Source organism: Gymnoscopelus braueri (genome assembly GCF_963280865.1).
Source record: "Gymnoscopelus braueri genome assembly, chromosome: 12".
NCBI classification, from domain to species: domain Eukaryota; kingdom Metazoa; phylum Chordata; class Actinopteri; order Myctophiformes; family Myctophidae; genus Gymnoscopelus; species Gymnoscopelus braueri.
Window position 1 is genome coordinate 25,110,755 of NC_137614.1, and position 22,981 is coordinate 25,133,735.

Genomic DNA, 22,981 nt, shown 5'->3' on the forward strand with positions numbered 1-22,981 from the left:
TCTCCCCCTCTATCTCTGTCTGTCTCTGTCTGTCTGTCTGTCTGTCTGTCTGTCTGTCTGTCTGTCTGTCTGTCTGTCTGTCTGTCTGTCTGTCTCTCTCTCTCTCTCTCTCTCCGTTTATTTCCAATCCATAGCGTATATTGATTACCTCGCTCAGAAATTTAATCCAGGCAAGCTCATCTGTTTAGCAATCAGTCAACATGGCAAAAAGCATTCCGTGTTTCACTAGCATTATATTTATTTGTTGTGAATTATCGCATATAATATAGGCCTATAGCAGCAATAAACATCTATATAAATATATATAGTATACTGTTTACAATACTGTCTGTAACAGCAGTGGCCAAATGATATGTACTCATACTTGCAGTGGGTGGGTAAAGTAAGTACATTTACTCATACTGTATAAGATAAGTACAGTTTTGAGTTTTTTTTTTTTTTTTTTTACTGGATTACCTCCAATTTTCAGTACTTTTACTTACCCTACATCTCAGAGGCAAATATTGTACTTTTTACTCCACAACAATTATTTGAAAACTTTAGTCACTTCTGCATAGGTCTAACTTGGGCTATTTGAAAATAGCCAAACTACAAGCTCCAATGCGTTGTGAGCTTTTAGATCTGTTATTTTCAAAGCATTTGGAAACTTGTGAAATGGGACATTCTGCAAAATTAGTACTTTTACTTTCAGTACCACCTTCTTCTTTCTTCCTCTTGGTGGCGCTGTATGCCGAGGCGATCTACGCCGCGACCAGTAGGCTACGCTTAGGCTAGTAGTAGTAGTAGTAGTAGGCTAGCGACTTTGGGCTTGTCTTTCTGTAAAGTTGCTTATAAATATTGGTAGTTGCGGGTTGCGTTTTTTTGGGCTTGTTTCTACAGTGTAGTTGATTATTTGGGCTTGTTTTCTAATACTATTTTTTTTTGTTTTCTAATTCTAACAAACATTGAGTCAAGAAGAAGAACCCCCAAAAATAATATGTATTTGTCCACGGACCCCCATCTGAAAACATTTTATGCCAGGGAGCCCCATAAAAGATTTGTGCTGTTAAAATGTCAAATTGTTTTCCGTATTATTATTTTTTAAATAGCAGATCTACAAGCTCACAACGCGTAGATCGGCTATTTCCAAATAGCCAATGTATTTATATTTAAAGGGCGAATAAGGGCTCGCTTCTGAATCTTTTGGGCTTGTTTTCATAGACATGGTTGCTTGTTTCTTTCGCATAAGCTGGCAACATTGCTCATGTGTTGCATTGTTCAAAGCCACTTTCTTGTTTCTTCCTCTTGGGGGCGCTGTTTTGCAGAGGCGCACTACCCAAGTACCCCAAGCTGTTCATTCATTGGCTAAACGTCTACATTTGAAATGCAACGCGCTCTCCGTCTCCGTCCAGAGTGTGGTTCAAACAACAGAAGAGACTCTTCCTGTTGTCGAGAGTCTGATCAACCAACCTGATCATCACAACACAACACATTGTAACACCGGAGTGGAGGCTTGGTTTTTAAAGGTATTTAATGTTTCAACGCCAGCAATACTGTAACGTTATAGTTTTACACCGTGTAGTTTTTTTGAGGCGTAGTTAAACCGTTAATAACGGTTCCGTGACGTCTTAACGTTACTTGAAGATCCGTTGCTAACGCCATTAGCGTGTGCTAATTATAGGCCTAACCAGTGGTGGAACTGTGGAAGATATATTTACTTCCGTAAAAGTAGCAATACCACAATATAAAAATACTCTTTTACAAGTAAAGGGCCTGTGTTCAAAACATTACTTGAGTAAGTAAAGTATTTGGCATCAAAATATACTTTAAAAGCCGATGCGACGCGTTGTGAGCTTGTAGTCAGATAGGCTATTTTCAAATAGCCGAGGTATAAAATAGGGCTTAATGTTTGTTTTATAATACAAAAATGTATATCTGCAAAGTAACTAAAGTTTTCAACTTATTGTAGTGGAGTAAAAAGTACAATATTTGTCTCTGAGATGTAGTGGAGTAGAATTGAAACTGGGAAATACTCCAGTGAAGTAAAAGTACCTCAAAATTGTAATGTACTTAGTTACTTTCCACCACTGGGCCTATTGTTGTCGTTTAAACGCACCGCAGAACAAATGCATTTGTTCGTGTTTGCTGTGTTTATGTGGTTCGTGAAGGGCAGGTTATTTTACCCATTTACTGAGTCAATGTGTGTGTTGTGTCTTTTTACAATAGGCAGGAAACCATGGACTCTGCATTGAATCTGCGCCGTTTATATGATCAGTTAATCTCACAGATTAACACCCTCAACAGTGAAAACATTGAACCCCGTAAGTTTTGGATTGTTTCTACATCTAGTTAAGGTTACTTCATTGACTCACACTGATTTTCTATATGATTCTTGATGAATTGCTGTACCTTTTTGCAAACTGTTAATAAACAGTGTTTAAGGTTGCATTTTGTACACTTTGAGTTAGAAATGGATACATATTTTACATTGACAATTTGACTGTGCAGACATGTCTGGCTGGTCCATCTTTTTAGACATTCATTCATTCATGCCTCCTCTCCCAGACTTTATTCAGATGGTGCTGAACTTTGAGGAGTGCCGTAAGAAGTGGCTTAAAGTAGAGCAGGACCTGGGCTCCTGCAAGGATGTCCTGGCCCAAGCAGAGAGTGACCGAGGAGCACTGGAGGTCAAACTGAAACATGCACGCAATCAAGTGGATGTTGAGATCCGTCGACGGCAGAAGGCGGAGACTGATTGTGAGAAGCTGGTATGTTGGACTTGAACTTATGTGTTAACTTAAGTTTGATATTATTTTCTGCCAGTAGGCATATTGTCCTTTCATCCACAATCATCACAAAGGGTGGACAGGCTTTTTCAGTTCGGGCTCCTAAGCTTTGAAACGCCCTACCTGTTGACCTAAGACGTGCAAAATCAGTGTCATCTTTTAAAACTCTTCTGAAAACCCATCTCTATGCTAAGGCCTTTTCCCAAAAAAGTCTTGACACTTTTGTTTCATATGAGTATATCTGTATGGTTTTAATGTACTATATGTTTTATTTTCTGATCGTCTGTTGTAGTTTATCTCCAATGCGTTATCATGTTGTGTTCTTTTTATCCTGCTCTGTAAAGCACTTTGTGACGATGTCTGGAAATGAGCTATATAAATAAATTCATTATCATTAATCCACATCAAGTAATTTGTCTGTCTTAATATCATAAAGGATCGTCAGCTGCAGTTGATTCGAGATCTTCTCATCAGCGAGGGATCCGGCTCAAACAGCATTAAGCTGAATGAAGAGCAACGCTCAGCGCTGGCATTCCTCAACTCGCGCACGCAGCCAGCACAGAACCTGAACACCAGCCGAAGGTAGATATGAACCCCCCCCCCACACACACACGTCCTATAGTATTGGGTTTGAACCCCCCACAGACCATGTGAATGTCCTACTGCTTTAAAATATTTTTAGAATAATTTGAAATAGGGGTCCGTGACATGATATTAACACATATGATCTGATTTGTTCTTCATAGACTCGGAAGAATCGATGAGTCTGCCTCCATCTTGTCAGACATCAGTTATGACAAAACGGATGACTCTCTTGTAAGCATATTTTTCACGTTTCAACGTAATAAATCTAATAAAATATATTCCCTCTTTCATATTCATCCGTCAGTAAGAAGAAAGAATGCAGATTACCTTCCAGTTTGTCTAATCTGTATAATTTTTTACAGGATTGGGACTCCTCTGTAGTGAGGACAGTGCGTCTCAAGAAACGACAGAAGAGGGTATGTTAAATAAAGTGTTGAATTTTCCTCCTAAATGTTAGCGCTTTGGAGTCTGGCAGGTTTGTTTGAGGTTTATTCTCTCTTTTTCCTAGCGTTCCTCCAGACATGTTGATGGCCCTCCTCTTGCCTCCAAAAGGTCTTGTTCTACAGGCAGAACATCAGACAGGGTATGTTGTGCAGATTCATATGGGTCAATTACTTGACAGAAATGCATCAACATAGTTTTGTTGTAATTAGGGGTGCAACTAATAATTGATTTAAATAACTGAAAATTAGTGTAAATGTCCAATTCTTCATTTATTTCTCGTAGGGAAATGAGTCCATCATTGCCAAGACTGTAGTGACAATGCCTGCAAATGGCGGACCTGTTGAGGCAGTCTCCACTATTGAGACTGTTCCCAATCCCTATTGGACTCGCAGCAGGAGAAAGACAGGTGAGAGTTAATCTTATTTCCTTTAGTATTTGTTGCACATTAAAGTGCAAAGCATCAAATATATTGTGAAAAAAATTTAACAATCCTGTCCTATGTTGCAATGCTACCACTAACTGTAGCTTGTTACTTTTGTGTTATTTAATCAGTATTTGTGGTTAGAATGGCAGAATTGGATATTTGTTATTCTGATGCATGAATGCGTGTCAATAACTATGACTTGCATGCATACACTCACTCACTTCATTCAAAACCATTTTCCAACGAGGGATTGGAATGAATAATTCCAATATCTACTATGTTCTAGTCTTAACTAATATTCTGCTCTCTCCTGCTCAAGCTGCAATGGAGTGGGACTCTGAATCTGTCACATCTGAGGACATCTTCAAACAGCCAAACAAACCAGAGATGAGAGCTGAGCCCAGCACTCCACAGGGCAATGGGGGAATCCGCCATCATGAGTTTGTCTCCAAAACGGTAAAACATTTTTTCAACTTACAAGTAAATGAAACATGGGAAATAAATACTTTATTTTCTTAAAGTGCAATTGCCCACTGCAGAGCAACATTACAATCCTTTACTTTACTAGATCAAGATGTAAGTAATACATTCTCTCTGGTTGGCCAAAGTTATCTCTGCTCAGAAATGGTGGCAGTGATGGGGAGCAAATGTGGTAGAGGGAGTGCTATGTCATGATGCCTCCATAATGCATCTACCCTCGATCAGTTTTGAAGAAGATCTGTATAAGATCATTTTACTGTTTCACCCGACAAATTTCAGTATTTGGTGTGCCATGCCAAATAATGTTTTCGAGAAGTATGGTCTTAACATCTACCCAGTGAAATTTTAAATATGGTTCACATGGGATGGGAGGTGAAGCTACTACCAGTCTTTTAATTGCATTAATTAAACAGGTTATCAAGCCAGAGTCTTGCGTTCCCTGTGGCAAGAGGATCAAGTTTGGAAGGGTATCCCTTAAGTGTCGTGACTGCAGAGTAGTCAGCCACCCCGAGTGCCGTGAGCGCTGCCCTCTGCCATGCATCCCCAACATGGTTGGTACACCTGTCAAGCTTAACGAGGTATGTGTGACAACATTTATTTTGTGTGTGTTCTTCCCAAAGACAACATGATGATTATGATACGGTCCTACCTGTTGTTTTTTATAACATATTTGGGTGCTATGCTGCAGGGTACCCTTGCAGACTATGCGGCACACTCATCACCCATGATTCCTGAATTGGTGATCCACTGTGTCACTGAGATTGAGCAAAGGGGCCTAAAAGAGGTGAGTGGTTCATGTCTATGCCTGAGAGATGGTAGGTCAATTTAGTCTGAGGTGAGGTCCCTAGTTATCACTACAGAAAAGCATATTAGTGCGATAATGTCTCCCAGACAATAAATGTTAATTGCAACTGAAAAGGGCATGAGCAACATGTCGCTTTTTGCCAAATCATAAATCATGATTAAATGCTGGACAGGCGATGGTAAGAAACCCTTTAAGTTAAAGTCCCATCACATTGTGAAGAAGTGTGTGGATATATTTGAAACTTCATTAGATTTCAACATGATGGGAATCAGTCTTTTTGGAAACGGCTGTTGATTGTTCTTAGAACTATGCTACTGTTCTCTTCTCTCAATCTGCCCCTGTCTTTCTGTCTATCTAACTTAATCTATCGATCTGTCTGTCAGCTTTTCTGAGATTATAATGTATAGTTGGAGAGGTCGTGGATCCCAGCCATGTAATTAAGTAATGGGACTATCTTCAGATTGGAACATTGGGCAAAATGTACAGGCATTCATACACCTTTCAGTGAAATGTGTCATTTTTAATCTGAAATGTATCATCTGCGTGATTCGTGCCAATTCAGTTGGATTTTTTCCCCTTTTGGGCGGGTGCTTTAAAAACCTACCCAGATCAAAAGAGTGGTGCGAGTTTGGATGCACATGAATCAAGTGTCAATAAAAGGCAGCATGAGCCTGAAGGAGTGGAGCCAATCGGTCAATTTGTCTGTCACAGTACAGCGCAAGCCCTGAAGGACCATACCCAGAAACAGACAGTGATGTGTGAACACACTGTTAGCTATGCTGTTAGCTCCAGTAATGTTTTTATATTTGATAGCTAGATAACCTTGCTATGCACTGCAGTTGGCTAACATTAGCAAAAACAATCTAACAAATATTAAGTGTCACTCTGTTAGGCTACTGAATTCTGTTTTCAACTACCCAAAGCAGTATTGAGCCATAGCATCGGCAGAACGGCTTGAGAGGGGCACATAGTCAAATCAAGAGCATATGATCCCTCTATTGCATATATTTTCAAGAAATTCATAAAAACGTCATGCACGATGCATTCTCTGGAACAAAGAAATAACTATGCAAACAAGGGCAGCCGTGCTTTGCTGGCACAATGAAGAACCGACTTAAACAGGACATGGGAAGAAAGTTTATCATGTCATAATGCCACAGGGTAGCCAGCAGCAGCCAAGTACCCAGAGATACAGGACATTTGCCTTCTCGCCCTTTTCATCCCTAACCAGTTTGATTGTGTTCCTTTGCTCTCAGACTGGATTGTACCGTCTGTCTGGTGCTGATCGCACTGTGAAAGAGCTGAAGGAGAAATTCCTGCGTGGTAAGACCATTCCGGCCCTCAGCAAGGTGGACGATATCCATGCCATCACTGGCCTCCTCAAGGACTTCCTGAGAAACCTCAAAGAACCCATTGTCACCTTCCGCCTCAACCGGGCCTTCATGGAAGCAGCAGGTATGGGAGAGTAATTATGAAAACAGTTAACATACTAGGTAATGAATGTACGGTAAAAGAATTGTTTTCATGTAGAAATATAGAGGGCTGATCCACAGGACAAAAATGTATATAACAAGATTGGGGATTGGGGTGCAGTAGGTTTACATAGTCTTACAATAAGCTTACTCTAATTATGACTGTATGGCTTATGTTTGAAGCTTTCAAGTTAATGGTCGGGCTTGTGTAGCTGAACAGGCTGACTGCCTCAGCTTCCAGGCAGACAGATGGAAAGAAATTGTCAGAATCCAACAAAAACAATAATAGATTCTGGTTATAATTACTTGTAATACATGCTGGCATGTGTAATTTCTTAATGAATTTATTACATTGTATCGTGTGATGGATCTTCCAGATTGTTAGTCTTTTGGAGTAAGATGTTGTTGCATACTATTAATCTACAAAGTCCATTTCTTGTCTTCAATTTACAAATGGTTTCCTTTGCTTTTCCTCAGAGATTCCAGATGATGATAACAGTATAGCTCAAATGTACCAGACTATTGGTGAGCTGCCACAGGCTAATAGGGACACGCTGGCTTACATGGCCCTTCACCTCCAGAGGTTAGTATCCATTCTGATGTATTGATATGTATGAACGAAGCATTGATATGTGACGTGAACTCTCACCTATTATTATATCAGCATACAATTTATACCCATTAAGACCTGAGGCCGATTCTACAAATGTCTCCTAAACCCTAGTTTCTATATAGTGGTTCTCAAACCTTTTCATGTCAAGGACCCCCATGATTATATGTATTTGGCCGCGGACCCCCATCTCAAAATATTTTGTTCCAGGGACTCCCAGAAGCAAAGATTGGAGTTAAAAATGTTCGCTTTAAAAATGTATATATTAAAAGATTTGCACACATTTTCACGATTTAGCAAAAATAGCAGATCTACAAGCTCATTGCGTGGCACAAAGTAACACGCTATGAGCTTGTATATCTGCTATTTTTTGAATAGCCAAAGTATAGAATAATGGTTAAAGTGGTTCAAATCTAAAATGACACGGATGCTTTCCCGGTTTGGGTTAAACAATACTAACTGATTTTCCTGCTTGTTTTTGTTGTAGCATAAAATGTATATTCTATATTTCTATATTTATTTGGAAGTTGTTAAGATCTTTGGGTGGCAAAGACCTCTAGTTTGTTCGTGGTTCACTGATAAATACCTAGTGCAGTGTTTTCTTTGGGTCCCACACAGCTGCTCACAAAATATTCGTTCAGCACAGAGATTCCCAGGTATTGTGATTTGAGAGTTTGACTAATTCATCTAAAACTAGCAAACAGAAATATTACATCCCTCTTCCACCTCTATTTGAGACAAGTTGGCAATGCAATAAAAGCCAGTGTGCTTTGGTTGGATGTCTCTTTTCATTAGGCCCATCTTTTTAGTACTTAAGTACTAGCTGCAACGATGCTGCCGCTTTGTGTCACATTTGGACACATCAATTGCGCTACTGATAAACATTTTTACACTTACCACCCTCAAACTGGATGGCTAAGTATTCTATTGAATCAAACTTTGCAGGAGAGCTGACCGGATTAGTTTTATTGGAATGGAAATTTAGTTCATTTGACAAAAGAATCACTTGATGCTGTGTGGGTTTTCTGACAAAGAAGCTTGGTTAAAACGGGCAATATTTTTTCAGAGTTGCGCGGAGTGTGGATACCAAAATGGACATAAGCAACCTGGCTCGCGTTTTTGGACCAACGCTTGTGGGTCATGCGGTACCTAACCCTGAACCCATGACAATCCTACAAGACACCAAACGGCAACCTAAGGTAAGAGACTTAACAAACATCCTAAAGGCACCTTTATACTAATTATACAGCCTTGTCGTTTGACAATAAAGGATTGACACTAATATTTTAACATAATGCTTCTTGAATGTTGAACTGATCATAATGTGCAGAACTGAGGAAAATGTTCCCTCTAGACTATGCTGGAAGAGGGATTAGGTAGCAACTCGCTAAAATGCTATTTCAGTATTTCTTTCTGATCATCATTCTGTTAAGGTTGTTGAGCGTCTGCTGTCCCTGCCCGCTGAGTACTGGAATCAATTTGGTATGGTGGAAAACATGCAGCGAAATAGGGATGACATGATCATCATTGAGAACGCAAACTGCTATGCCACACCAGATATGAAAAGTAAGCCACTACAAAACTAAACTGGCCCACTGGGTGATATCTTGAAGTTATAATCTATTGTACACCCATATCAGCTTGAGTGGTATGCTTCCAAATCACATTGTAATGTTGACATGTGTTGTATGTGTTGCTGTGTAGACTCTGTGAGCATACTGGGGCCTATCAACACCCCAGAACACCAGCTTTGCAAAACTCCTTCCTCCACCTCCTTGTCCCAACGCATGAAGTCCACCCTGACACCAAGGTAAACACTGAGATGACACTCCTCTCCTTCCTCATCTTGCCGTAGCGGTGGAAATTAAAGAATCAAACATGTTAATCCTTGGTATCTACCTAAGAACATCTGACTTCAGCTTAAGTTATACTCTGTAGTATGGCATTTGCCGACCATAACTGGTTTTCTAGCTAAGTGATGCTTACGTCCTTCACAGAGGTTAGCCACAAGTAGTAAACATGTTATTGTCTGTATCTGCTTCAGAATATCTGTCTTCAGCTTTATTTATACTCCGTAGTACACTTGCCAACTAGAAATGAACTGATTTTCAATCATGCTAAATTAAGCTTAACTACTTTCAACACAAACTTGTAGATTGGCTATTTTCATTTTAAGCCTGGAGGTGATTGTGATGTACGTTTTGTGTGCGTTGCAGATTTGGGAGCAGGAGCAAACCAGTAACAGCAGTTGCTCATCAAGGGAACTACTTTGCATCTCCACTTCTCAGATAAGAGCAAAGCAGCCAAAGAGCCAATCTGTATTCAAAAACCGAACATTTCTTCATATTCTTATTTGTTTCTATACTGTTTAAGATTTGTATTTTGATTGTTTTAAATTTGTGTGTTACTACATTGTTCTAACTAAATCATCTGGCGTACTTTGAATACCTTTTTTATTTAAGGCGTGGTACTACAGTTTGTTTGAGGTATTTGAGAGTAGTTTATATTATATATGCAGTTTTATGGTCATTTGTTTGCAGAATGGGCTTCAACTCATGTATTACTCAGAAGTTGAAGATATTTTTGAAGCATTTCATTCTACAGCTTAAGTGTAATTTGTAATTTATACTCCATAGTACGTGTCACTGAAAATAACTAATCTTCAAGCAACAGTGTTGCGAATTGCGATGTGCTGTTGTTAGCTTGAAGATCAGTTATTTTCGGCAAGCGACACTGCCGTGCAGTGGTTTTATACTCAAGCCAGCATATAGCATTCTTTAGTTTAGATTTTTGTTATATAAAAAAAAGATATGCAAATATAATTGTTTGCCAGATATGCCTGCCGTTGTGTTCGTAGTGTATTCCTCTTGTACGTACAGTATGCCAGTATACTACAGTGATGTTTTGAGTTTGCACTATAATCTCGATTTGTACTTCCTAATGGTTGTTCACTTAGATAATCATCTATGCATTAGGTATGTTATTTGCTGCAAAAGGAGAATTTCACTTGTTCTTCACTCTGCACTCCCAAGTGGTCCAAAGGAACTATTCATATTGTTTGTATAACTGTAGCAGTACTAAGTATAAATTAGATTTGGCCAGTTTAGAATTGTCTCTTTTTTTCCTTCATTTTTTAAAACTTGTGATGTTTACCATTTTGTACAAGTACACATAATTATTATGATTTGTAAAATATAGTTTGAACATTTAACTACATGTGAAGTCTCCTCTTCCTTTCTGTTTGAGTGCTTTACTCTTTGGGATTTAAAGGACAGATCATGATGCATGGTGACGTCACACTGTGGTTGGTTGGTTTGTTATGTTATCATGCATGCACTTATCTTCAGCCTTTCTTTTTTTATACACCTAAATTGAATATCCACTTATCCAGGTACTTGTTTTGCTATGCCTGGGTCAATGAAGAATGGAAATGTGGTGAAAAGGTTATGGAGAAATGTATTACAACCACGCTGCTTGTCGAAAGTAATAGATTGTTGTATTTGTCACTACATTTACACACATGGAATTCTTCTGGATTTACTCATCCTAAATACTAGGAGTAGTGGGCGCTATTTATATGGTGCCTGGGGAGCAGTTAAGGGTTAAAGGAGGAGTTCACCCAAAAATATACTTATTTTCTATCAATTGCACACCCCATGAAGCCTTGATTTCATGGATTTATTTTTGTTTTTGTGGCATTCCTAAGACAATAATTTGATGACCGTGTGTATTTCCGGTAGGAGACACAAATAATCTTCTTTGTGTCACCTACCGGATACATTAGCCGGTAGGAGACAGGAATCAAATTATTAGCTTAGGAATGCGACACAAACAAAAAATAATCCATAGATTCAAGGCTTCATAGGGTGTGCAATTGATAGAAAATAAGTCATTTTTTGGGTGAACTCCTCCTTTAAGAGATTTTCATGTGAAATGGTCGTATGATTCAATATACTTTTGCGATTATAAGTATAGACCATAGGGAAATACCTTTGATTCTACAATATAATGTGCTTGGTATAGACTTATATGCATGGCACTGCTTTAAATGAATCTGCATAGAAAACATAGATGGTAATTTCTTTGTAAGAAATGAAAAATGTAGTTTCTTTTGAATAAGTTAAATTCAACACTGTATGACAAAAAGTATTTAACGGAGACAATCAGTCTGGACATAGACATTCAAACGTTCTGGAGTATGTGTCCGGTGTGTGTGCTCACATCATGTACCTCAGGGGTATATACAGAAAATATACATTTCTGTGTGAGCTGAGAAGGGAATAACATAAAATCAAAATTTAGGATGTGGCCATAGAAGAGGTGTGTTTTTAATGTAGTCCTGGAAGGCCGGGTCGGAGCCCCACTTGTTCGTTGCTTGCTTCTCCAGAATGGGGATACCACTGACGTGACGTAACAGGAACCACACAAAGACAGGCGACACAACGCTGAGGTACTGGGAACCCTGCATTACAGATGAGGCTGACAGCCACAGACCTGACCATTGCATGATCTCACCCAAGTAGTTTGGATGTCGGCTGTAAGCCCACAATCCACTCTGAATAAACTTTCCCTGAAATGACAAAAAAAAAAAATTTGTTCATATCGTTTAAATTTTCAAAAACGCAGTTGTGAAAGCCACTGAAAAAACACATTTGATGACCAGCATGCTTATGTCAGTCCAGTATAGGACAACATGTCATGACTTACTGCATTATCTGGGTCACGTTTGAAGAGCCACTTCTGTTGGTCCGCAATAGCCTCAGTGGCAAAGCCAAGGCCCCACAGACCCCAGCCAATGTAATCCCTCGTACCAAGAGGAGCATCTCGCTTCTCACTGTTCAGCATGAGGGTGGGTAGGAGCGTCATAAATACCCACGCAGCTGAGAGATATAAGAATATAACAATACTTTATTATATTCTCCCACCAAAAAGAGTCAACATGCACTGAATTTGATAGTAATAGAAAATAAGCAGCAGCGATATAATCCTATCTTGACTGGAATATGAAAATGACAGAAATGATTTATACAGGTGTCCCATCCCTTTATAATGTGCTGAGATGGTCAAGGACTGTGGTAATGCATGGCTGAACTAGGAACACGTTCACAATGATCCGAAATACCTTGAATGCTCCAATATACAAAGAAAGTCCCTGGGCTGTCTCTGACTTTGTTAAACCTGCGATCATGGCCGTCCTTCAGGATCCGCATGAAGAGGAATGTCCCCAGCCTGCAAAAAAAACCTACTCAGTTACTGCTGTTCTTTCACATTAACTCAAACATTATTCATTAACCCAACTTTAATGACTCACATTCATAGGTTCAGCACTGACCTAGCCAAGGACTCCATACCTATACAGCTTACATAGACTAATTAAACTAATGAGGAGTTCATGCAACAATCAGATCCTACAAAACACGTTTTGGCCTTTTCTGCTGGAAAGGTTCTGTACATGACACTGGATGGGATCCACACTACCATGCTTACCTGAGTCCCCATGCAGTCACCAACCCTGTCTGCACATTCTGTCTCACATGGCCCGCCCCACCCCATATACGACTCAGGTGGGCAAGTAGTATAAATGTGCCGGATCCTAAAACAAAGACAAACGGAGATTAGACTTTAAGGAACAGCATATGCCATCCAGTGTCACTGGTGGGTATTGGTTATGGATATCACTTGTTGCAGAGTAAGGCGTGTTCAATAAATCTTTTACCCAGGGAACTGCAGACAATTGGTTCCAAAGTTCAAGGGTAAAATATCCAGAAGCACAGATCCCAGTTGGGGAACAGAAGAGGACGAATAAGAGAATTGTCCAGGTGATTCATTTGCCATTTTAAGACGATATCAATCACTGGTGTCTACAGGTAAGTTGCATATATTTATGAGATGGTAATGCAACTTTTGTATTATAGGTCCAATTATGCTTTTTTTTCTTTTAATTAAGTATTTAATGGACTTCATCTCCAGCTTGTGTAACTTACTTATGTTTATTGATTGTGGTAATAGTTTTTGTTTTAATGTTCTCATAAACATGATGACGTCACAAGAAAAATACTTTAGATTGTGATTTGTCTAGATTGTATTACATTTGTCTAGATTAAAAGTTAAGTAAAGAGCCTTATTCAAAAATCATCTAGGTTAAAACATAATTCCAAAGTGACTCACATTAAAACCCTTATTTACACATACAGTAGGCCTATTACCTTTTGATTTTGTAAATGACACTTTGAGCCATATGACTCAATGAGCACTTACATGTGCATAACTATCTAATATGGTAATAAATAACAAGGCTACATTGTAATTTGCATAGTTATACAGAAGTGGCAGGCAGGCCACGTTCTTTGGTAGTGATAACCATTAATTCATCGATTTCTAACTTTAGATCTGATAGATAAATGTGAAAAACCAGAGTGTTAATGTTAAGCTGCTTTATGATGCTGCTTCTTAAGCAGAAGGAGGAGCTATTGGCAGTGCTGCCAGATTTTGAGAGAGAAATAAGCAACCAGGTTTAGAAAAACAAGCACAAAAGAAGCGACTATAGGCCACATGAGCACTTTAACCTATATACTGTATACATCAGCTATTTGAAAATAGCCGATCTACAATCAACGATTGTAGATCTGCTATTTTCAAAAAATCTTGAAATAAATGGAGAATATGCAACAGAAAAATAAGCCCAAAGTCGCTTATAATAAGCAGACCTGGCAACATCGTCTATTGGGCTGTTTTACAACAAGAGCTGTTTAGATAACAGTCGTTTTGCAACAGTAACCCCTAAGTTAGACACTATTATATAAAAGTACAAATATTAAAACTCCTACTTTTAATGTTAACCTATAATTATGACAGCGTTTCGCTTTTCTATCAGATATTCATATATGAAGCTACGTTTAATAAGGCTGCACCGCTGGAGATACTGAACAGACTACGAAACACAAAGCATTTCGTGGCCAGACTGGCAGTGGCCATAAACATTAATCACAAAGTATAGGCTATAAATCAACATTATTATTATTACCTGCCAAATCATAAAACTTCTCCGTTCTGAGAGTTGAAGCAATGGCCCAGCCAACCCATTGGATACCCAGGTCTGTGATCGCACATTTTGTCAGAGTGCTTCCCATTATCATGTCCACCAACTGCTGGAGGAGCACAGGAATTTGGTTTTCTGTCATTGGACCGCCTTCGTGTCGTAACGATATACAAAACACGGTGGGCAAAGTTCACCATTTCCACGATAGCACAAGTAGTGGGTGGAGTATCTTGACCTCTGGGAACTCTGGGTATTGTAGTCATGGTCTCATGGAAGCTACTTAAAGAGCAGGGGTCTTCAACAGGGGGTCCTCAGAGTTACTACTGGGGGGCCACCAAGTATTTGTGTGATAGGATTTTTTTTTTTTACATTATCTACTTTAACCCTAGCATCCCTATTCTGAGGAGAACTTTACCCGAAAATAGCAGCTCTACAAGCTCACCAGCCTGTAGATCGGTTATTTTCGGCAAAGAGGTTTGGTGTAGAGGGGGAAAAAAAGAGCAGACCAAGTACATAGTGAATAGTCAAATTTACTAAAGTATTGATGGTTAACGTGGTTAAATGTCTGAAAATGCACATTAACATGAATCCAACTTACACTGATGACAGTGCTGTCAAACAAGTCTCTGGAGCTATCTATGAAATCTATGGAAAAGTTTAATCTGCAACTCAATTTTAAACAATATGCAGTGGGGGTCCTGCTTCATCTCTCTCTCAGTCTCAGCTAAGGGGTCCTTGGCCTGAAAAACGTTGAAGACCCCTGACTTAGAGGGAATCTGTGTTATTGCATGTGGTTAAAAAAAAACAGACTTAATCAGAAAAATGACATAGCCTAAATGGAAATATTAAACCCCTCGGGTGTCCAAATGCGAAGTTTCATTTGTTTTCTAGCACTACAAACCAAAATGATGCTTATGCAGTAACAATTTGTAACATTGTTTTTTGTCTCTCTCTCTTCTTCATCTCAGCAACACAAGGCTACACCTTTTGCAAAAGAAGATACAAATATGGCAGAGGGCAACAGTCCAAAAGGCAGTGCTGGAGTCTTTGCTAAAAAGGTTCAAAGGCAACTGAGTAGAAGCAAGGAAAAGGTATCATCACACCACCTCTCCTTTATAAAAGTACATGCAATTACATTTCCTGTTTGTTATGACATGCATTACTTTGAGTTGTGTATTTGCTGTGTAGGTATTACAAAAGCTGGGGAAGACAGTGGAGACCAGAGATGAACAATTTGACACTTTCCTCCAAGATTTCACTGACCAGCAGGTATCAGTATTATAGCCACTGAGTGCTGAACCTCTCGGCAGCACAATGTCCTGTGTATATGTGTCTATTATGGGATACTGCATGCTACATAATTATGCTCAATAAAGTTAACATGATATACGTAATAAATCATAACACTGGATATAACACTAGCCTCTGTTTGCAGACCGATGGGAGCCGAATGAACAAGGACTTAAAGACCTACCTTAATGCTCTCAGAGGTGAATGATCAATATATTTGTACATGTTGCAAATGGGGAGATACTATAGCTCACAAAGCTACTCCAGAAATACATACATCCTGATTATGAATTCACTGTTCATTTACTACAGAAATGAGAGATGCTTCAAAACGCCTGTCCCAGTCTCTGTTTGATGCTTATGAGACTGACTGGGCTGCCGAGGAGGACTTGGGAGCCATTGTAGAGGTCAGATATGATCACAGATGAGAAAAAAACACATTAAAGTACAGGTCCATTTGGGTTCATTTTTACACTCCCAGAGTTAATTTAACACTGAGGATTTTACTGTACTTAAAACTGCTTTCCTCCACACATATATTTTCAGCGCGCTTTGCAAGAGAACTTGAAACTCCTCTGTCGTTTAAATGAAAAAAGCAATGTGTATGTTCTCTCACTCGATAAGGGTGAGGACCTCCTGTGGAATGACTATGAGGTGAAGATGTTGGACCAGGCAGTACGCACCATGGAGACTTACATTGGTCAGTTCCCAGATATGAGGGTAAGGCACGAGCACACAAATGTACACACAAAGGGATATATACTGTACACACAGTAAGAGAGAGAGAGAACATACCTGCTGCTATGTGGACCTACCTAAGTGTTACAGTGTCACCTTTGTGTCTAACCTTATGCACCTTATTTACATACTGTACCTACTGGTTTATGCTATGTGTATATATATTTTTTTCTCTGCAGGAGAAAATTTCCAAAAGGGGCAGAAAACTGGTAGATTATGATTCTTCTCATCACCACCTGGAGGCACTGCAAACCGCTAAGAAGAGAGATGATGTCAAAATAGCTAAGGTCAGAGAAAATGACTGACCTATTCTCACTTCTTATTCCAACACATAGCTGAGTTAAAGTTTCATATGCGCTGATGCTGTTATTAATTCATTAATTTGTTTGTTTGTTTGTTTGTTTGTTTGTTTGTTTGCAGGCAGAGGAAGAAGTCAGCTCTGCCAAAAGTGTCTATGAAAGCATCAACAATGAGCTAAAGGAAGAGCTCCCAATTCTCTTTGATAGGTAAGAACAGAAAGCAGATATTGCATTACTTTAGATAGCTTTTGATTTGGTAACTGTGAGAATAATCCCTGACTCTGACCTTTTATGTGTTCAAATACTGACTACACAGTAAAATCATCTGTGTTAAATTAAAGATTTTCATGTGTTCACATACTCCTCTCTTATATCTCTCTTGAAGCCGCATTGGATGCTACGTGGCGGTCTTCTCAGCTATCTCAGCATTACGAGATGTCTTCTATAAGGAAATGAGCACGGTATGTCTCGTGTTGTGTTCATCTGACAATAAAATGCACTTGTCTGACAACATTCACAGAAAGTTTTAACCATGTCTTCTTTTTTTTTTAGCTCAACCATGATTTGCAGAATGTGATGAAGGAGCTGCAGGCTGAGCATCCCGACAAGGTGTTTGTCGTCAAGGGACTACAACGGTTAGCTTATATTTTTCACTCTGACTTTCAAAGTTGTTCTGATTTATTCACTTATCTTATTGTATACGGGGAGACGAAGTTGAAAATGTAGAGATTATATTTTTCTGTATTTATTTCAGCCATGGCTCCCTGAAGAGACGTTCACTGATGTCCCCAAAATCATGGAAGTCCAGCTTCTCTGATTTTCACGCGGGCTACAGCCCCAGACCTTCCCAACGAAAGTCCACCTTCAGGTCTCCTGATAGACCTTACCGTGATGAAACTCTGTCCAGGGAGAGCAGTACCCTTACCGTGTCCCCACGATCCCCACCACTGGAAAGCTCCTGTTCAGAGCTCAGAGATCAGTATGCAGAATCCACCCACAGCGACAGTGAGCTCTCTCCTGCAGAGGCCAATCCCGAGTCCGACACCACGATGGAGGCTGCTGGTGATGAGCTGAAGTGTGGAGAAGACAACAGTCTAGAGGGAGGAGAGAGGGACGTGAAGGAGGGGGAACCTGAGCTGGAGGCTTCTGCAGACACACCTTTGATCACCACTGATAATAAAGGAGAAGAAGAGAACCCTCCGCCAAGTGAGAGTAGCTCAGAACTTAACAATTCCTATGACTCAGAGAGTTTGGAGCTCCAGCTATCTGCAGTAGACAACGCCCCACTCTACATTGAGGAGAAAGTGGAAAGTCCTGTTGCCCTTGAGACTCCTCAATCTAATGGACTGGGGAATGGCGACGTTTCTGGCCTTGATTCTGATGCAAAAGCTGTCGCCTTTGTAGCCAAGGTCAGTTGTCCAGCAGACACAGACTAAGTATAGTGATGCAGATTTTTCTATTTTGTAAGCTTTTCCCTTTTCTTTCTCTGTTATCTAGGATATTCCAGTAGGAAACCAAGGGTCCATGGACTCAAAAAGCACAGATGTTTAATCTATTAAACCTTTCATTTAAGGTTTGTGTTTTTTGTGTATCCTTGCACTCATATTTCAGTCTATCTAAACTTAACTAAGGGTTTAATACAATCAGTTATACTCTGTTTATTTTTGACAGGATTGGATTGGCTAGACGTTTAGAGGAGTGAAGCCATCAGCAGCACAAGAGACAGAAACGTGTAATGAATGTGGAAAGACGGAATCAAATTTCTAGTAACGCCATTGTTGAATGAATGATAAACCATCCACTGACTCTTTATTGTTATTTATCTATTGTATCATCAGCAGTACATCAATTATAGGCGTAATCATTTTTCTTTTTTGTTAATGTTGATTTTTTATTAAGCTCATTATTTCAGTTTCAGTTTAGTTCCAGTAAATTACAATTGTTTGTAGATTTTGCTTTGTCCTGTATTGATCAAGTTGAGCGAATAGACAGGATATTGTTTAAAAACAATGTCACATTAAATCTTATACATTGCACCAACCCTAGAATGGCTGTGATATTACATAATATATTTCATATATTACATAAGTACATGAAATGCAAGTAATATCAAATCACAGCCATAGGGCTAACATTGCACAGTGATTGATTGCTATGTTAAATTGAATGTAATTTAAATGTGGGCCTACTACAGCCTAATATAAACAGGAATGTCGATTGCTCTAAATACAGTTAATAAATAATAACAATATGACACCTTGTTGCTTCTTTCAGTGTGTGTGTGTGTGTGTGTGTGTGTGTGTGTGTGTGTGTGTGAGTGTGTGTGGGGGGGGGTGTGTGTGTGTGTGTGTGTGTGTGTGTGTGTGTGTGTGTGGGGGGGGGGGTGTTCAGGTTAGGGGGAGGGTGAAGGGGAGGAACGAAAGCAGGAACGGAAATCGACAGCGTGGGCGAAACTCCTCCCAGCACACACACACTCACGCTCACTCACACACACACACACACACTACAAAGCCTCTACTACTGCATCTTCGAGACTGAACTGCTAATTAATTACTTGAGAGAGATACTTTTGTATGATTCAGAACTTGAGCTGGTTTCGAGGCTGTGTACATGCTCATGATTTAAAGTACAGGAAACAAGCTGCTGCTGTGTTACGGACGGTGAACTGATCGACTCCACAGGTAAGTCTCAGCTCAAACAAAAGCCTGTGTGCGTGTGTGTGGTGTAGCAGCCGCGCTGAACAGAACAATGTCTGCTGACTGTTGAGTGTTAACAAGCAGCTGGGGATGTTTGGTAGATCAGTTTGGAAAAAGCTGACAGTTTATTGCACGTTTTTGTTACTTTGGATTGGGTCGTGTTGTCTTTTAGTTAAGAAACTTTCCCAGTTCGACAGTGGTGGAAAGTAACTGATTACATTTACTCAAGTACTGTACTTGAGGTACTTTTGAGGTACTTTTACTTAACTGGAGTATTTCCAATGTTCTATACTTTTACTTTTTACTACTCCATTACACCCCAGAGGCAAATATTGTACCTGTATTAGAAAACTTTAGTTACTTTGTAGATTTTGATTATTTTTTACAAAACATACATTACCCACTTAATCCCATACATTTCGGCCATTTGAAAATAGCCGATCTACACGCTCACAATGTGCATTGTGAGCTTGTAGATCTGCTATTTAAAAAAAATGCCAATACATTTTATACATGATACCCTGTGAAATGGGACATTCTGCATAATGAGTACTTTCTACTTTTGGTACTTTTGAGTACATTTTGATACCAATACTTTTGTACTTTTACTCAAGTACATTTTGATTTCCGGACTTTTACTTGTAACTGAGTATTTCTACATTGCAGTATTGATACTTTTACTTAAGAAATTGAGTACTTTTTCCACCACTGCAGTTCGGTAAAGTTGGAAACTGAGGGAACTGAAACTGGATATGTTGTGAGTGTGGCTGTAGTGAACTGTAGACCAAACCAGTCGAGTCAACAGATTACATTGGTAGACAGAATGTCAGCTGATTAGAGTCAGTGGCATGATGTAATTACTGGTATGACAAGATATTATTAAGTGTCACTCGAGTCATAGTCAAAATCAAACTTTAAAAAGCCATTTAGTCATGTTTCCATTTCAAATATTTCTACTTGTTTGTCATAGTTTGTGACACCAGACAACATCAGTCATCATGACGCCCAGTCCACCCCTGAATGGTATGTATGTTTGATTAGCATTATATCTGTAACCCAAACCCCCAATATTGAGCTTTAACCTTATCAAATGAACAAGTTACTTAATTATTTTGATAGTAAAGGTTAAGTGTACATACAGACTGTTGGGGTTAGTGATAAAGTTAAAGTTAGTTTTTGTGTTGTTGACTGGGAAATAGCTATGATAACTTCAGCCTTTCTCATACATCAGTAGGTGGTTCTGTTGATAAGGATATTGTGTCATAGCGTAGGCCTACATGTATTTAGAAATCAATTAAGTGTTTGACAAGTTTGTCTCAGGTCCAGCCCTTGATAATCAGATTACTGTGTCTCAACACTTAAAGGAGTAGTTCCATTTTTTTCCTTTTCTATCAATTACACACTCCACGAAGCCTTGAATTAATGGAGATTTCTTTTTTTGTCGCATTCCTAAGCCAATAATTTGATGACTGGGTCATCTGTCAGTAGGACTCTTCAAGGCTTCATGGTGTGTGTAATTGATAGAAAATAAGTAATTTTTTGGGGTGAACTACTCCTTTAATATGCTGCCCTTGCTCAGACATTGTGCCATGTTGATGAATTGAATACATAGGACCACAGTGGAAACAAGTCCCCAGGACTTCTTTGTGTTATCCTTTTAGCCTAAATGTCTGACTGTACCTCGTGCTGTTTACATTTCTGTCTAATAAAGGGTGCGTTCGGAAATTACGCACTGGAGCACACTCGCCTATTAGTTTGTATTGGCCAGTGCGCTCAGTGCTGTATTTTCGAACGCACCCAAAGTATTCAATCAATCAATAACACAAAGTGTGACCAGCAGACTAGATATAGATATGAGCTCTTTTGCACATTTTAATTTGCTTAACTGGTATAATTTCAGTATCAGAAATTGGGCTTTCCACAACAATTCCCCCACATCTGGATACAGTTGAAGGTAGGCCTATGTTTTGAACTTGAGTTAATTTTAGTGTGTGTTGTATTAAAATAAGTGTTCATTTAATTCATATACCTGCCATATTTTCAGCATCTACTATGGAGACACTAACATCACTTCCCACGCATGCAAACACAACACTGATTGAGGGTAACTCCTGTTCTCTTTTTTTTATCGTGCCTAAAGGCTGTGTATAGTGTCCCAACTGAATGTTACAACTTGACAGTTCTCCTAATCTAAAATAGGTTTTTAAAATCATAACATCTGTCTCCAAGCTGTGTAAAATAACTGTATTTATCTATTTATTTTGTTCTTCTCAGTGGTAACAACTGCAGTTCCAATGCACACAGACTCCACTGTTATTGCAGGTAATGATGCTGATGCTACTCATTCCTTCCAACGCCAAAAGTCACTCAATTGAACGCATTAACACAACATCCATTTTGGTCTTACTTAATGTGTTTTAAAAATGAGTTTGCCATGTCTTTCCAGTGGTTATAGTTCTGGTCCTGCTGACAGTACTTGGTTTGGCATTCCTTCTTTATCGATACCTCTGCCACAACAAAGGCGATTACAGAACAACAGGGGAACTGGCTCCAGGAGAGGACCCTGATGAGGACTGCAAGGTTCAGGCTACAGTCGAAAAGAAGGAGTACTTTATCTGAACTTGTTAGAAGGCTGGCAGCAAAGGAGTCATTGGACCTTAACAGTGGTCTAAAAAAGAGTGGCTTCTGGCCAACTATAAAGGAATCTGAATATTTGTCTTTTGAGAGTTGCCCACTTTTGAGTTCCCCACTGCGGGCTAAGTTAAGATGTTGTGCTGTACAACAGTCATGCATAGGCACAGGAGTTCTGACAGGTGACAGAACAGGTATGTGTAGATTTACAGTGCTAAACAAGAAGTATTGGGTGCTATTATAGGTTGAATTTGTTTCATAATCAATTATTAGCATGTATCTGCTACTGTACAGACATATTTTGCTTTGTTTATTCAGTATCTGTGATGTTTGATTTAGACATCGATATTTACTTTTCAAAACAGGATATTTGTACAAGATGTGTCCTGGGGCCAAAACTGCTGTTTTGTTTTCTTTTATATAATGTGAACAAGTTTTTTTTAAAGCGAGCAGCTAGGCTATATTTGTTCCCTTTTTACCAATTATCTTCCATGATGTTTTGCCAAATGTTACTGATAAAAATATACTTCTCCATTTAAGGTGAGCATGGAAGGCAATAAAAACTGTTTTTCAACTTATGTTATTACAGTGACATTTTTAATTTAAAATAATTCCTTTAAATTCCCACCTGATGAAAATATCATTATGGTGCTCTCAATCTAGGTGTTAATCCACCAGAACACCTACATTTTGTAGTACATTT

At 39.1% G+C, this 22,981-nt stretch overlaps 4 protein-coding genes across 5 annotated transcripts; 3 read left to right on the plus strand and 1 right to left on the minus strand.

The window, feature by feature from the left end:
* The first annotated feature begins 1,380 nt into the window (after positions 1-1,380).
* racgap1 (Rac GTPase activating protein 1) lies at positions 1,381-10,801 on the plus strand. Its single transcript, XM_080445800.1, has 17 exons — positions 1,381-1,505; positions 2,206-2,300; positions 2,545-2,747; positions 3,202-3,347; positions 3,512-3,581; positions 3,713-3,766; positions 3,859-3,933; positions 4,077-4,200; positions 4,538-4,674; positions 5,112-5,276; positions 5,387-5,482; positions 6,760-6,958; positions 7,453-7,558; positions 8,652-8,784; positions 9,019-9,151; positions 9,290-9,395; positions 9,802-10,801. The coding sequence occupies exons 2-17, from the start codon at positions 2,216-2,218 to the stop codon at positions 9,875-9,877; spliced, it is 1,908 nt and encodes a 635-aa protein (XP_080301926.1). The 5' UTR covers positions 1,381-1,505; positions 2,206-2,215; the 3' UTR covers positions 9,878-10,801.
* A 904-nt stretch (positions 10,802-11,705) lies between these two features.
* Positions 11,706-14,813, minus strand: LOC308097095 (uncharacterized protein). The gene is made up of 5 exons (XM_080444692.1): positions 14,610-14,813; positions 13,073-13,178; positions 12,708-12,814; positions 12,293-12,465; positions 11,706-12,155 (listed from the first exon to the last, which is right to left on the minus strand). The coding sequence occupies exons 1-5, from the start codon at positions 14,764-14,766 to the stop codon at positions 11,877-11,879; spliced, it is 822 nt and encodes a 273-aa protein (XP_080300818.1). The 5' UTR covers positions 14,767-14,813; the 3' UTR covers positions 11,706-11,876.
* Positions 14,814-15,631: 818 nt separating this feature from the next.
* bin2a (bridging integrator 2a) lies at positions 15,632-18,521 on the plus strand (the record flags this gene model as incomplete). The annotated part of the gene is made up of 11 exons (XM_080443871.1): positions 15,632-15,715; positions 15,813-15,893; positions 16,060-16,114; positions 16,227-16,321; positions 16,539-16,634; positions 16,832-16,939; positions 17,073-17,158; positions 17,337-17,412; positions 17,504-17,586; positions 17,706-18,360; positions 18,449-18,521. The coding sequence occupies 11 exons, from the start codon at positions 15,632-15,634 to the stop codon at positions 18,500-18,502; spliced, it is 1,473 nt and encodes a 490-aa protein (XP_080299997.1). The 3' UTR covers positions 18,503-18,521.
* Positions 18,522-19,440: 919 nt separating this feature from the next.
* LOC308097041 (uncharacterized protein) lies at positions 19,441-22,856 on the plus strand. Of its 2 annotated transcripts, none has more exons than XM_080444618.1 (6): positions 19,441-19,636; positions 20,618-20,670; positions 21,548-21,601; positions 21,692-21,751; positions 21,922-21,969; positions 22,094-22,856. In XM_080444618.1, exons 2-6 carry the CDS (start codon positions 20,646-20,648, stop codon positions 22,264-22,266), a joined length of 360 nt encoding a protein of 119 aa, XP_080300744.1. In that variant the 5' UTR covers positions 19,441-19,636; positions 20,618-20,645; the 3' UTR covers positions 22,267-22,856. The 2 variants fall into 2 exon arrangements, with proteins under 2 accessions (XP_080300744.1, XP_080300743.1); XM_080444617.1 differs by having other exon boundaries at positions 19,441-19,632.
* Positions 22,857-22,981: the final 125 nt, after the last annotated feature.